Source organism: Thunnus albacares, chromosome 11, assembly GCF_914725855.1.
Source record: "Thunnus albacares chromosome 11, fThuAlb1.1, whole genome shotgun sequence".
Classification (NCBI taxonomy): domain Eukaryota; kingdom Metazoa; phylum Chordata; class Actinopteri; order Scombriformes; family Scombridae; genus Thunnus; species Thunnus albacares.
This window is the reverse complement of record NC_058116.1, coordinates 14295001-14308900: the sequence shown is the minus strand read 5'-3', so window position 1 is coordinate 14308900 and position 13900 is coordinate 14295001. Positions and strand designations below refer to the sequence as shown.

The window sequence follows — 13900 nt, the reverse complement described above, 5'->3', positions numbered from 1 at the left end:
AGAAATGAGCCATGGAGCTGACACATTAGCAGTCTCCCCAGAGATGGACCACACAATGCACACACACACGCACACACACACACACACACACACATATCTTCTCACTTTTTAAACATCATCCACGTGTACAGACTCTATCCCCTGTAAGTATAACCCAGACAATGTCAGCCAGGCTGGCGCAGGACAGCGCCCTACTGTAAGTGAGACAGGGTGTAAGATTGGGTAGGTCTTCGTCTGGGTTAAGGGGATAATGAGAAACTGCCCTGCAGTGAGTTAATCAGCTCATCGCTCTCCCAGCACTGCCATTTATTTGCTGTTTATTCCCCAGCACAGGGCCCCCAGGGGGAGGCCTGTCTGTGAGGCAGCACCTGCAGCTTCCCCGACGCTTGATTTAGTGCTGTAAATGCTGCTTGTGGGCCAGATTACACTGGACAGTGATCAAACCTTATTTGCACTCTGATTAGACAAACTGCTCCCTGCACTGACCGAGCTGAAGCAATTCTCCTTTAGCAATTTTATACTGCTGCCCTGCGTAAAAATGATTAACACTGTCTGGGTGAATGTGGCAGCCATTCACCGGAGCCATATTCCTGCCTAGACCTGATTCTGAGTTGGTATCAGTTCCACTGCTAAAATCACAGCTATGAAAATATATTAAATGTTTAGAAAAACCTTATGGGGGTAATCATAGAAGTTACACTGTTTCTACCATGTTGATTAAAGCAGAGTAAAGCTTGCTGATCCTTTCACCCCCCCAACATCTTGCAACCGGCTTGATCTTTTCACACAGTTTGCCAGCAGAAGTTGAAATATATTTTTACCTAAAACAATCAATGTATGAATTGCTGGTGTTGTGCCCAATATATATTGAATATATCTCATAAAGTACCACATGGCATGTACATTAGAGATGACACACACACATGTACACACACTCATGCACAAATGGGCGTCAGACAAAGTGATGCAAACATTTCCTTCAAAGGTGCTGGAGCTTGGAAGAAATCACAAACATTGCTACAAAGTTGTGTTATATGGAGATAAAAGTTAATTAGCAGAATTTATCGGCTAGAACAGAGGTCTGGCAGGCAACACTTTGATATGTGAGTTTCCAAAGTAACCTGCAGACAACTAACAGAGCTCCTGAAAGACCAAATCTGCTGTCCAGATTATCATTATGAATAATGAATATAAATAAAGATTATCATTATTTAATATATGACAAGAACATGTGTCATACAAGCACACTGATTAAGAGGAACAACAATCAAAAGATGGACATATAGTGTTCAAGGTGAAGGGGGGGGGGGGGGGGGGGGGTTGACAAATAAAGCTGACATTCATGCTAATATGACCCAGCTTTGTATAGGTGTTTATAATGGGGAAAGTTGGTGAAAGTCATGTTTTTACAGTGTTTACATTATTTTGTGTAACCCCCATGTGAAACCCATGCATATACAGGCATATACACAAGCACACAGATACACACTCACACATGCACACACTTCTAAGAGCCAATATATCCTGTAACCTTCAAACATATTGTGTTTATTGTTTAGTCCCCTGTTGCATTCAGAGTGGAAGGCACTCCAGCTCTTTCTTTGTGCCGCAGATTTTCATGCTTTAGTGCTACACAAAGCCTGCTCTTTCCACCAAATGATCAGGCCATCTTAAATTTTTACACAGTGCACCTGAGACTGAATAGGTACGTATGTCGTCCATTGGCAAGGTCTCTTTTCTTTCATCTACTTCTATGCAGAGGCTAGCAAAGTATTAATGAAGCCGTTTTCTGATCTGCTCTCACTGATCTTCTCCCAGAATGCCTCTCCACCATTTCTTCTAGTATTTACTGCATTACCATAACCCTGATGCAAGGCCCATTTAGAATCGTGCTTGAGCGACTGGCAAACATATTAAAGCAAAGGGGAATTATTGTGAAGAAAATGTACAATATAAATAGCTGAAAAGAATAGAGAGCAATGCTCATAATGGAATCTGAAAGCTTTTTTTCCCCCTCATTGTCTCCCCTTCTTTCTCTAAACAACCTTCCTTTTTTCTGCTATCAGAGCAAAGTTCTCAGAGAGAAAATGAAATGCATTCATGCATCCTGAAAGAGGCTTTTAAGGTTGAGTATATCTCAAACAAAAAGGAAGGTGAGCTAAGGCTGGCCTAAGTATGACTCAATGTTTATAACCTTGCCGTACAGAATTTAAGAATGCTGAGGAAATGAATGAAGCCGACTTTAAAGCACATCACGGCCACATTACTGGGAGACTTATTGGTAATCATTAATACGTTTTGTCGTAAAGAGATGTGATGTGTGGTAGATTTTGTACAATGTTTCTGAATAATTAAACTCATTCAGAGCATTCAAAGTTACAACCTATTGCTGTTGAATTTGAGTTGGGGAACTGACACTGGAATTTTTTTTTTAAGAAATAAATTTTTAGAATAATATTATTGTATTTTTATTGATTTAGAGTGCTTAAAAGATATGCATCTTGAAGATGAATGTACGCTTACGATAACGATACAAAGAGCATTTTTCTTAGCTGTCAGGCCCCCTCCCATTGCTCCCGGCCCCTTTCTCTCTTCATTTTGCTAACTGGTGCTCAAAGCTTCTCCTCCGCTGACCAAGCATCAGCTTCCCTGCGCTGATAAATGGGCTTCTTTGAATTGATGGCAGGCTAGAGGAAAAAGAGATAATCCTAGATAATGTGGACACAGTTTTCATTTCTTGTCACCCAATTAAACTGCAATTATCCCAAGTGCAGGAGAGGAGAAAAGTGGAAAGAATGGCCAAAGAATGGGAGAGCGAGGCTCCCTGGGACACTCTCTACCAGACACATTAGCCCAGATTTGCTCCATCCTGATAAAAGAGACCCATTTCTTGCACTTGGCAGTGCACAGTGAGTGGCAGACCAGCTGCAACCTGGGGTTTAGAAAAGAATGCCTGTACAATGTTTGTGCCATGCCTCAAAGTGGCTGGGAAGAAAAAGATCAAAATGTATCTAGGTTGTCGCCCTATTAAAGCAGTGTGGCGTTTATGGCGCTCCATGTGTCTTTAGCTGAGGACATAAAGGTTTTATCCTTTAACAGCCCGTATAGATTTTTTTTATATTATTATTATGCTAATGTCCAAGACGCATTGTCGGAGGGAACAAAAGTGTGTATTTTCAGAAACCTTTGTCATCACTGACTGGTCAATGTAAGAACCCTGGAGTTGACTACACAGGGGTTCAAAAACCTTCAAACAATCCACCAGCATATCCAAAAGTGCTTTGACCGAGAGCTTGTGTGCACCTACTGTTCTCTGAAAGAATCGACCGCTGCTCTTAAAAAAGGGACGCTTCCTCTGTGAATTGTTTGCCTATAGATGAATCAAGACTGACTGAAACTCTCCTGTGGCACAAAATCTAAGAAGTAAATGAATGTCTTTTGTAATTACTGTTCCTCTTAGTAATTATCACACGGGACAATTTATGGATTAACATATTGATTTCACTTGACCCCTTGGCAAGGCTTAATTTGGACGGAGATGATACTTTCGGCTTGTGCTGCCAGATGCAAACTGCCCTTGAGGCCCCCTCTTTGGAGCGTTTGCTCTTTAGGCGTGTCACAGCATCTTTAGCCAACGTCCCATGGGATGATGATCTGACACTCACAAGGTCCTGGCCTTTGGTTTAGCTATCTATTCACGGTGTATCTCTGCATGGATATTGACTTTTGCCAAACATAAAAACTGCACGAGTGAAAACTGAGAGGAGCATTCGTACGAGTAATTCATTAATCTTCACGCAGGCGATTAGCGCTTTGAAGTGTTTGGTTTTTGAAAAAGCCATGTTCCTTGCTTTGCCAGCCCTCCCCTCAGAGGCTGTTTAGATAAACATAGGGAATAAACAGATTACTTAAAATCATTAGACAAACATCTTAACACACAAACACATGGCTGCCTGCTTTGGAATGCTGATAAGTGTAACCCCTCTGCAACGGCATCTAATGATGTTGTCGCGTGTGCTGTGTGCTGCGTCGTGGTGGTAATGCATTGCTGATTATGGAGAGGGGAGAATACTCTGTCAAAATATGATCAATATGTCCTATAAGTGCCTCCGCTGCTCTGCATGAGTAATGGCTTGATTAAGTGAGCAACACGAGAGAGGCTAGTATGAATGCAGCCTCTCCACTGCTGTGTCCATCAAATAATGAGATCACCTGAGACAGCCACTGTCACGCATTCACCCCCCCTCCACCCCCCTCCTGAACAGGATGTGCTGACAGGACACTTGCCCTCCCATTGATCATATTGTCATTCAAGCCAGTGCTTAGGATGTGCACACACACACATTCAGACACACACACACACACACACAAACACCCACATGTTTGGATACAAAACGGTGAAATGCTGTGCCAATATCACTAATGTTTTTTCCCCGCTGGTATAATGAACTCTTACTTCAGTTGTTTGAAAGACCACTTGTTTTGTCCTTGAGGTATGTCAGACAACGCTGCTGTAAAGGGCTCACTTAGATAGATGTGACATTCAGCTGCAACAATGAGCCATCTGCAGGAACTCGGTTATTTTGCTCTTTTGAAAAGTGGGAGTTTTTTCTCTCTCAATGACATGGTTATTATCTTGGTCACTTAATCTCCTCAAATAAGATAGATTTCTCCTTTCAGGCCGTGTTAGAGTGCCTCTGTCAGAACGCGCTCAGACCATGGGAACCATAGAGTTCAGCCGCATCCTCATAATTTTCCCCATTTGATGGAAGTCACAGTCACTCAGGCGATTTCTTTGACATACTGATGAGTAGACACACAAAGGCTCTTTCATTGTTACAAGTGAGAGAAGAGGAGCATGGCTACATGCGTAATACACAGGACAGGAAGAGATGCAGGGTTGTGAGTCTGTCATACATATGCAAACACGCACTTTGAATTGATAGATCATGATATACTTAGATAATAATGATACATAAAATTGCAATTGATAGATAAAAAATTGAATTTGATTTCTATCCTTCTGCATCCTGCAGGAAACAGAGGCAGCAGAGCAGACTTGAAGGTTAACAGTCATTTATTAAAATGCAGGCCTGGAAAAAAAATCGCATCAGGATGAGAGATATGTCACAAAGTTTAAAAAAAAAAAAAATCAGAATGGGCAAGAGATTATACAGTATGTCTATGTCCTGGTCTCACCAATAACATTTCAAATACTGTCTTTCTTTCCTTCATTTGGACAGTTACATGGTTAAAAACTTAGAGGGAAAAACAGGACTTACATTTAAGGCAAGTAGGGGAACCAACGGACAACCAAGGTCAAAAAAAGGGGGGCAATCAGGTGCGTTGATTTCCCCGGAAGAAGGTGCAGCTGTGTGGAGGCCTCCCTTCCACAGTTAGGATAAAGAACGGAGGACAGCGCACAGTGTGGCAATATATCAAGGTATTAAATACACACAGATTGATTATAAGCAAATCACATCAGTCAGTACCCACCACATAGTAAATCATCAACCTTAGCTGAGGGGTAAACAAGCAAAATAAGGCCAAGCAGAAGTCTTCAGCTCAGGCACTTTGTGCTCAGCAGAGGGCCACCACCATGAAGAGGTGACAGGCACTTACAGTATGATGCATGGTGGTCGGGATTCCATCACCTAGAGATGGTAGCAATTAATAACTGAAGTCTTTAATTAATCTCAACATAATCAAGAAGAGAAAAACAGTAACAATACATATTAACACCATTTTACACATTTAATTTAGTGTAATAATTGTAAGGAAGCTTCTGCATTTTTAAGATGCTTAAGATAACTCAATAAGATTTTATATTGTTTTTGTACAAAACTGAGTGTGATTTCAGAACATATTGAGCAGTCTGCCCAACACTCAACAAGTAATGTTCACTCAAAGAAATATTTATTTACAGTATCATTTAGTCCCATTGTTGAGTTTAATATTCTGGTACAAACTTCATTAAATGATCTGCTTTTCATTTTTCTTTGGTGTAATTTTACTTTGTCTCTTCTCATAACTGATTGCGTGCAAGACTGTGAGGTCTAAAAGGCAGCGGACAATGATTTATACAAATAAAAAAAAATCCCTCAAGGTCATCTTTAGTAGAACACCTGTGAATGATTTGAGCAGTTTGGCAATTTCATTTTATCACATTTAACTTTTCCCTTATTTGTTTTGTTTTGTTTTTGCAGACTTGTGCACTGAAAAGGCTGCGAAATTGAATAAATCTTGACCTTTAATCTCAGTTTTTCAGTGTTTAAACCTTCGCTTCATTCAACCCCAGATGAACACAAATCCATAGATTTGGTTCTTCGTTTCCTATTCATAACGTCAGGAAAACTTATAATAAGGGTCAAAGGTGGTTAATAAGCTGGAAGCACTATACTGTCAACTTTTATACAAGTGTCTTTGATGTAGACTACAACGTTGAAGATGAACAAGTCACCCCTTTTCTCTGAAGGACGATGGCACACTATGAAAGCCCAAATAGCATGTTACCGTGCTGCCATGGGTTCAAGGAGATTGGATCACTTTTTGTTTGCGGAGCGGCCTCAATTCAGCTTCCACATAAAGAGAGAGAGACTGCGAGAGGACTGAGAGAGAGCAGTCTTTGTGGGGTTGAAGGGAAGGGGTGGATAAAAAATTGCCTTGGTGCATCAGTTTTCTCTGATCCCAACTGGAACTATAAATGTATCTGAGAGATGAGCTATCTGTGGCGGGCTGTGCCACAAGCAGGCCTTTTCTTCCCTCTGTCCCTATGATGAGTTAGCAGGACCTGGAGTGATAAAGCTGATAGAAGGGCTGCTATCAGGTGGCAGTCTGGGTAATTACAACTCTCTATTTGGGGCTTTGCAGTGATGCTGTGGCGATAAGGGGAATATAATGAGGAAGAAAGGCCAGCGATAATGTATCCGCTAAATGGTTCAAAATAGTCTATCATGGGAAAAGTCATCTCAGAGCCTGGAGGGAAACAAGTATCTGTGGATTTAAACCACAGGGCTCTGCAACAGAGAATATGTGGAAGGTTTAAGCCAAACATACGCCCTGTGGGGGGTAACAGCAATCACAGTTCAAAAATCTGACTTTTCACAAAGGGTAGGATCGGCCGTTTTTTAATGATCCAGGAAGTCGTTTGATTGCCGCTGCTATTTTGTTTGTGCCTCAGGGTGCAGAGATATTCTGCCGTGTGAGATTACATATAATACTTTGACAAGCGGCGGTTTAAAGACGAAGGTCTTATCAATCTTGTGGACTCCGCATCCTTCTGTGTCGCCATTCTACCTTCATAATGTGCTTTCAAAGTTTGTTGTATCTGTCAGCTCAGGTCCTCGAAGATTGAACTGACAATCACTCCTCTTTCCTCCCTCTTTACCATCATTCAAGCATTAACACACACTCACACACACTCACTCACTCCTCAGGGCCATTTGCCTGTTCAAGTCCCAAGTCTTCAATACACACACAGTGTGCAGTGTGTTCTATCTTGTATGGCTGTTTCATTGTGAATTACAGATCCCCTCACTAGGGATCATGACCACTATCAATAGTATTTTCCCTAATGTGATTAAGTTAATACTGTGCTCTATGAGAGGATTATTTCTCAATTCCTCTTGATATGCGTAATATTTAGGTTATGGTTGAGTAAATATTTTGGTTCTTCACCAAAATAATTCCCACTGAGACAAAGACATGAAAATCTGCCCTAAGGAGCAATAAAGACTGTATAATTAGAATGATTAAAGAACTGCACAACTAATTTGGCACTTATTGAATATATTTTGAGAACAACATTCAAAATAGGTCACATATTTAAACCACAAAAAAATATTAACTTTATTCACATTAATTATGTATTTATTCAGACATTCTGTGTGACTCATTTGAAGTGATGCTGAAGTCGGCATTGTCTCTTTACCAATCCGATCATTATATTGCCTTGCACTTAAGCATATTTTCTACATATTGTAAAAGCTTTAAAGGAACCTCATTAGACAAAATGACTTCTAATCTAAATGCAATCATCTTTAAATAGTAATCAATTGGATCCTTTACAACATTAAACTGTTTGTCATTGGCACTTTATCAAAGGCTCACTTAAGATTCTGCAGCTAATGGTGTGTGATAGTGACAAATTGACTTTCAATACATCATACAGACAACACCTTTGTCCTTCAGTGTATGTATGTATGCTTCTCTGGAAAATGTATTTCCGTTTATTTAGATTTTGTTTCCTTGTTTAAAATCCCAGCTTTTCAGCTGGATATCTTTGTCTTAATCTCCCAATTTATTTCACCAAATGATTAACAAAAATAGGCTACATGATGAAAAGAGTTAACGGAAAATATGCAGTAATTATGCTTCAAACAATGCAAGAAAATTATTTATATTTTCCCCTCCTTATAGCTTCAGTGTTGTAACATCAACCATGCTGTTAAATACGTTTTTTTAGCTAAATGAATGATATATTTTTGGTCCAGATTTATTCTGTTTTGCAGTTTAAATCCTTAATCTGGAAATCTAGCGTAAAAAATGGAGCATGTTCATATAAGGATTAATAAAAAAATCATCAGATGAGAATGAGATGACTACCTTTTTTACTGCGAGGAGGTGCATTCACTGCTTCTCTCTTGGCCCGGCCTGCATGGGAGCATAGCTGAGCTGAAAAGGATGGGGAAGATCCAGGCAAGAGCTGTGATCAGACAAGAAGAAAGAAACCACATCAGGTACACAATCAGGACCCCTCCCTCTCCGTTTCTCCGAACCTCCCCGATAATGAGCAAACTTTCATGTTGCAGTAAATACTCTCCACTCTGTGGGGTTTGAAGTGGCAAACACAAGATATTGTTGTTTACCTAACTCACTTTTTTTTTTCCAGTCAAAGAAAAGCCATCTGATAGCAAGAGGTCAACTCGTGTTCCCTTGGAATCAATTTATTTTAAGTAAAAGACTTATTTCTCCTCCCTCCACTTCCAACATCTCCACAGTGGAGAATAACAGTGAACACTTGAAAAGAAAAAGGAGGAAAAGGACACATCCTACAATATTCTTTATAGATGGAGGCTTTTTATGCAAACTGGGATTATCCAGGGATCCTCATCAACTCGCTCTATAATTTGTTGTACTTTCTCCCAGAGTTAGTGGAGTGTTGAGCAGAATAAACTGTTTGGTGCTATCATGAAGATTCTTGCACCTCCGGGGGCTCCTATTTCAGAGTGATGGCTTTAGCACTTTAGAGTGAACTGTGTGAGATCTCTCCGGGTAGGAAAATGGCCCCATGGGCTTGTTGTTGCTGCTGTCTGCCTTCTATTTGCATGATATTTTTCTATTCAGTCTTATCATCAGTGTGCTGTGAGGTGGGAGTGCTGGCTCCGTCTCAGAGGCTGGACCCAGGCTTTATCGGCAGGTAATTCTCCCACTCTCACTAACTCATCTTGAATTATTTAAGTGTCATTTCCAGGACCACAGCAGAGGTAAAGAGGGAAAAAACACAGACTGGAGTGTTGTTGATTTTATTTTATTTTTTTGTATTATCTGATCTTAATTAAAATCACTAAATTTAATAAATTGTTTTCTCAGTCTGCTAAAAAATAATAAGGGATTTCATGAAATAGATACAACAAATCTTGACATTTTGATGAATAGAAAACATGCTGGGTGACTCAACTAGGCCAAGGTATTATTCAAAAAAAAAAAAAAAAAAAAAAAAAAAAAAAAATCCAGTCATACAAAAGAAAGGCCGTGCATGCTTCAGGAGCAGGACAGTGAGGAAAGGTATTTCTCTACAATGTCAAACAATCATAAACAAAATTATGAGATGAAATAAAACTGCAGGGAGAAAAATGAAAAATTATGAAATCCCCAGATAGGCTAGTGAAAAGCACGTGCGCGCGCGCACACACACACACACACATACACACACACACACACACACACACACACTATGAATTGCACTAAAACCTCCCGATAAGAACTTCCCACCGTAACTTATTCATATAATTCATAGCAATTTTTTTGCCCGTTTTGTGTCATGAGAGGCATATGCTCCTGCAGAGTAAGTGGAGCGCTTCATTGCAAGGAATGTTATCGGGGTGAATGACAAGCCGACAAAAAAAGGGCGCACGGTGTTGAGAGATGCTGCGACTCAGTTCAGGCAGCAGGTTTGTCTCTCATCTGGTCCTTTCTGGCGCGGATCATCCCCACCTTGTCAGGTTTCGTACTTGAGACAAAAGAGCGATCTCTCAGTGATGTTTCACCCCCGCTGCAATAAAAACAACTCTAATCCTTGTTAACAGAATTTTTAAAACAAACTCAACATGCAGCAATCAAAGAGGCGCTTGTAAATTGCGCATCACTTTGGGATAGGTTCGCGTCATCACTCAACTTTCACCCTGTCAATAATCGACCACATATTTTATATCAAAAGTAATTTTTAGTTCAAATTATTATTATTATTATTATTGTTATTATTATTATTATTATTATTTTTTGAGGAAACTGTCTAAAGAATAGGAAATAAATAAAAAAGAAAAACAGTATGGTGAATTGAATTTGACATTCATTCATATCCTAATTGAAACGCTCGACCTACAGCCTAATTCCTCATTTATATTATTGTTCAATACAGCCCTTCTCTATTTCTTTGTGTGTGTGTGTGTGTGTGTGTGTGTGTGTGTGTGTGTACATATATAATTATGTACAACGGAGAAGGTGCGAGAACAAACCACTTAAACCTACAATTTACTCAACAAGTCCTGCAGATAACTGTAATTGCTTAGTTGAATATTCGACAACCTCATTTCAGTTGTCGATTCGCTGCCCTTGGGAAAGTCCTTTGAAGTGAAAGTGAAAAGGGGGGATTTCAGGGAAGTAATTAATTTCACCAAGCACGATTAGAAACACTTCAGACCTCCTCGACGTTTGCGTATTTACGACAAAATGCCACAATATCAGAAAATTAAAGAAGACATTCTTCACCTTTCTTGTCGTCTACTTCACGCAATGCTTTTTTCAATGGCAAGTGGCACCCATTTGGGGGAACCGGTGAGGATGAAAGGTGAGGAAGTAAAGAGAAGACACCGGCGAGTACGAGCTGGTTTGATTGTTAAATGAAACAAAAAGTGACACGGAAGACGCGATTAAGCGCGTGGTGATAAATGTTTTTACACAAAAAAAGGACAACGCCTGCGTGTTTTTCAAGTATTTAATGGCTCAGATTCAAAGCAAGTTGAGCCTCAACTTCAGCGATATGTACCTGTCATCTGCAGCCACTCTCACCAAATCTGTCAGCACATGCTGCCATACGTAGATGCGCCAGGTAAAGAAGTTAACGACTTTAATTGAACTTAACAGCTGCGACGTCCGTTGTTCATTAGAATATAAAGGTAGGCTAATTAGTGCAAATAACACCGAGGTCACCAGTCTGAGTTGAAACACTGATATTGTAAATAAAGATAGCTTCTATAATACATGACGCGTTTCCCCTTCAAACTCAGGGTGGGAAATTAAAAAAAAAAAAAAAAACGTCCAGCAGTCGTCTGCGTGCTTAACGCTACTGCGCATGCGCTAGTGGCACTTTCACTACCTGCCACACAATCCTGTATTTCACATGGGGCAACCGGGAGTTATCATCCACTTGCGTAAAAGCAGCTGCTGAGTGGTGGTTGACAGTCTCAGGCGACAAGAGGAAAACAAGACAGCGGGGTTTTTTTCTTCTTCCTCTCTCTCTCTCTCTCTCCCGTTTGCTAAAGGCGTAGCCTACAACTGATGGATGCCACCATGGAGCAGAAAACATAAATTGAGCACTCGTAAGGACGCTGCCACTTGTACTTTTCAGAAGATAATCAGCGGTGGGATGAAGAATTGAAGTCTTTCAGTAAGTAGCCCAAAAACACGAGCTTCGGCTTGTTATGAATCCGTGACTGAATGTTACACTTTATAAAGGATCCATGTGTGTGATTATTTGCTGATTTTTGTGCAAGTTATCTATCTGCTTTGGCTGATTTTTTTATTTATTTATTTATTTTCCCAGAGAGTTTGTCAGAACATGTCTAAACCAATGGATCACGTCAAACGCCCGATGAATGCTTTCATGGTTTGGTCCAGAGCCCAGCGAAGAAAAATGGCTCAGGAGAACCCGAAAATGCACAACTCCGAGATCAGCAAGAGGTTGGGAGCGGAGTGGAAACTTCTCACCGAGTCTGAGAAAAGGCCATTCATCGACGAAGCCAAAAGACTGCGAGCGATGCACATGAAGGAACACCCAGACTATAAATACAGACCGAGGCGGAAGCCCAAGACTCTGATGAAAAAAGATAAGTTTTCTTTCCCGGTGCCCTACAATCTCGGGGAGCACGACGCGCTCAAAGTTAGCGGGCTTACCGGTGGACCACTTTCCGAGTCCGTCATTGGGAACCCTGATAAGGCGGCAGCGGCTGCAGCGGCCGCAGCGGCCAGGGTATTCTTCAACCCATCCATGACCACGAACCCTTATTCCTTTTTCGACCTGGGATCCAAGATGACCGAGCTTTCCCCGCATTCGTTTCCGTACGCGTCTCCGTTGGGCTACCCGCCGGGAGGCGCCACGGCTTTCACCGGGACTGGCAGTGTAGGTGGCGGGACGCACACCCACACTCACTCACACCCGTCCCCGGGAAACCCAGGCTACATGATCCCCTGTAACTGTACGACCTGGCCCTCAGCAGGACTCCAGCCGCCCTTAGCATACATCCTCCTGCCCGGGATGGGAAAGCCTCAACTTGAACCGTACCCTGCATATGCTGCGGCATTATGATAGGCCCACTTTGGACTTCAAAGAAAATGAAATGTGAAAACAAGACAAACAAAACAAAACAAACAAAAAAAAGCTATCCATGCAAGAGTTTTATTATGCATGCACAAACTTGTACATGTGATGAAGTGCTCGTCGTCTCAGATATCACATGTGTATGTATATTGATTAATGCCTTTATCTATAAGGTAATGCTTATTTAGAGAACTCTCTAATCTATTATTACTCAGCCATCACCTCTCACAACCCAGAGGGAAAAGGACTAAAGGATGGCAGGTATCAGAGCAGTTTGTGAATACTCATTTTTGAAAGGTACCCTGTTCGATTTCTATCTTTTTTTTTTTTCTTCTGTTTTTCCAAGTTGCACCTGCTTGACAAACCTGTTGGAATCAATGGCAGCATATACAATGACCAAGTTAATCACATGATCATAACATGTCCTCCCAGATAAGATGTTGTAGGCTAATGGGGGTAATAATTCACGGATCAAGGAGGACAGTCACAACATTTCCTTTCCCCTGTTGAATGACTGTAAATGTGTACAGACAAAATGACTCTAGTTTATTTGCCGTTATAGGCTTAGTGTTTGAGATAGGGCCAAGAACCTGCGTATTTCACTAGAAACCCGCTGTATATTTTGAGTTTTTAAACCGTTTTATAGATGTCTGTAATATTTATTGTTTAGTGGAATCTATGGTGACCCAGGCAGTTTTAAAAAGGACCAGACTAGTTCTGTAATATTTGCACATGAAACGTACAGGATGTAGCCTAATTTATTTCTTGAAGGTGATATTCAATTTCAGTGCATTTGCAACTTTCGGGTTTGATTCAATAGACCGTTTTTTTTTCTTCTTCTTCCAAAAAACAGTAAAAAAAGTTCCAATTTAAATGCAATTTATTCTCTGAGTTTATCATTTCTTGATCCCTCACCCCTCACTCCCACACTTCTCGTATCATGTGCAGCAGAAAAAAAAACGTTTTTAACTAACTCTTATGGAATTTGTATGTTTTGTGTTTTCTTTAACCTCCGTTATGTACTTCAGCCTATTGCTACTGTTCACTTGTTGAGCAAAAGGACCACAATAAAGCGTATTCGGA

The 13900-nt window shown here is 40.7% G+C and overlaps 1 protein-coding gene and 1 long non-coding RNA gene across 2 annotated transcripts; one reads left to right on the top strand and one right to left on the bottom strand.

Annotated features, from left to right (window-relative positions):
• Positions 1-5115: 5115 nt before the first annotated feature.
• Positions 5116-11467, bottom strand: LOC122992872. The gene is made up of 3 exons (XR_006406156.1): positions 11267-11467; positions 8605-8704; positions 5116-5654 (listed from the first exon to the last, which is right to left on the bottom strand). It is a non-coding gene; the product is annotated as an uncharacterized LOC122992872 (long non-coding RNA).
• Positions 11468-11597: 130 nt separating this feature from the next.
• Positions 11598-12914, top strand: sox21b (SRY-box transcription factor 21b). Its single transcript, XM_044366871.1, has 2 exons — positions 11598-11887; positions 12044-12914. Exon 2 carries the CDS (start codon positions 12059-12061, stop codon positions 12803-12805), a length of 747 nt encoding a protein of 248 aa, XP_044222806.1. The 5' UTR covers positions 11598-11887; positions 12044-12058; the 3' UTR covers positions 12806-12914.
• Positions 12915-13900: the final 986 nt, after the last annotated feature.

Coding starts and splice junctions, on each gene's coding strand:
- sox21b (XM_044366871.1), top strand. CDS start 12,059: ATGTCTAAACCAATGGATCACGTCAAACGCCCGATGAATGCTTTCATG.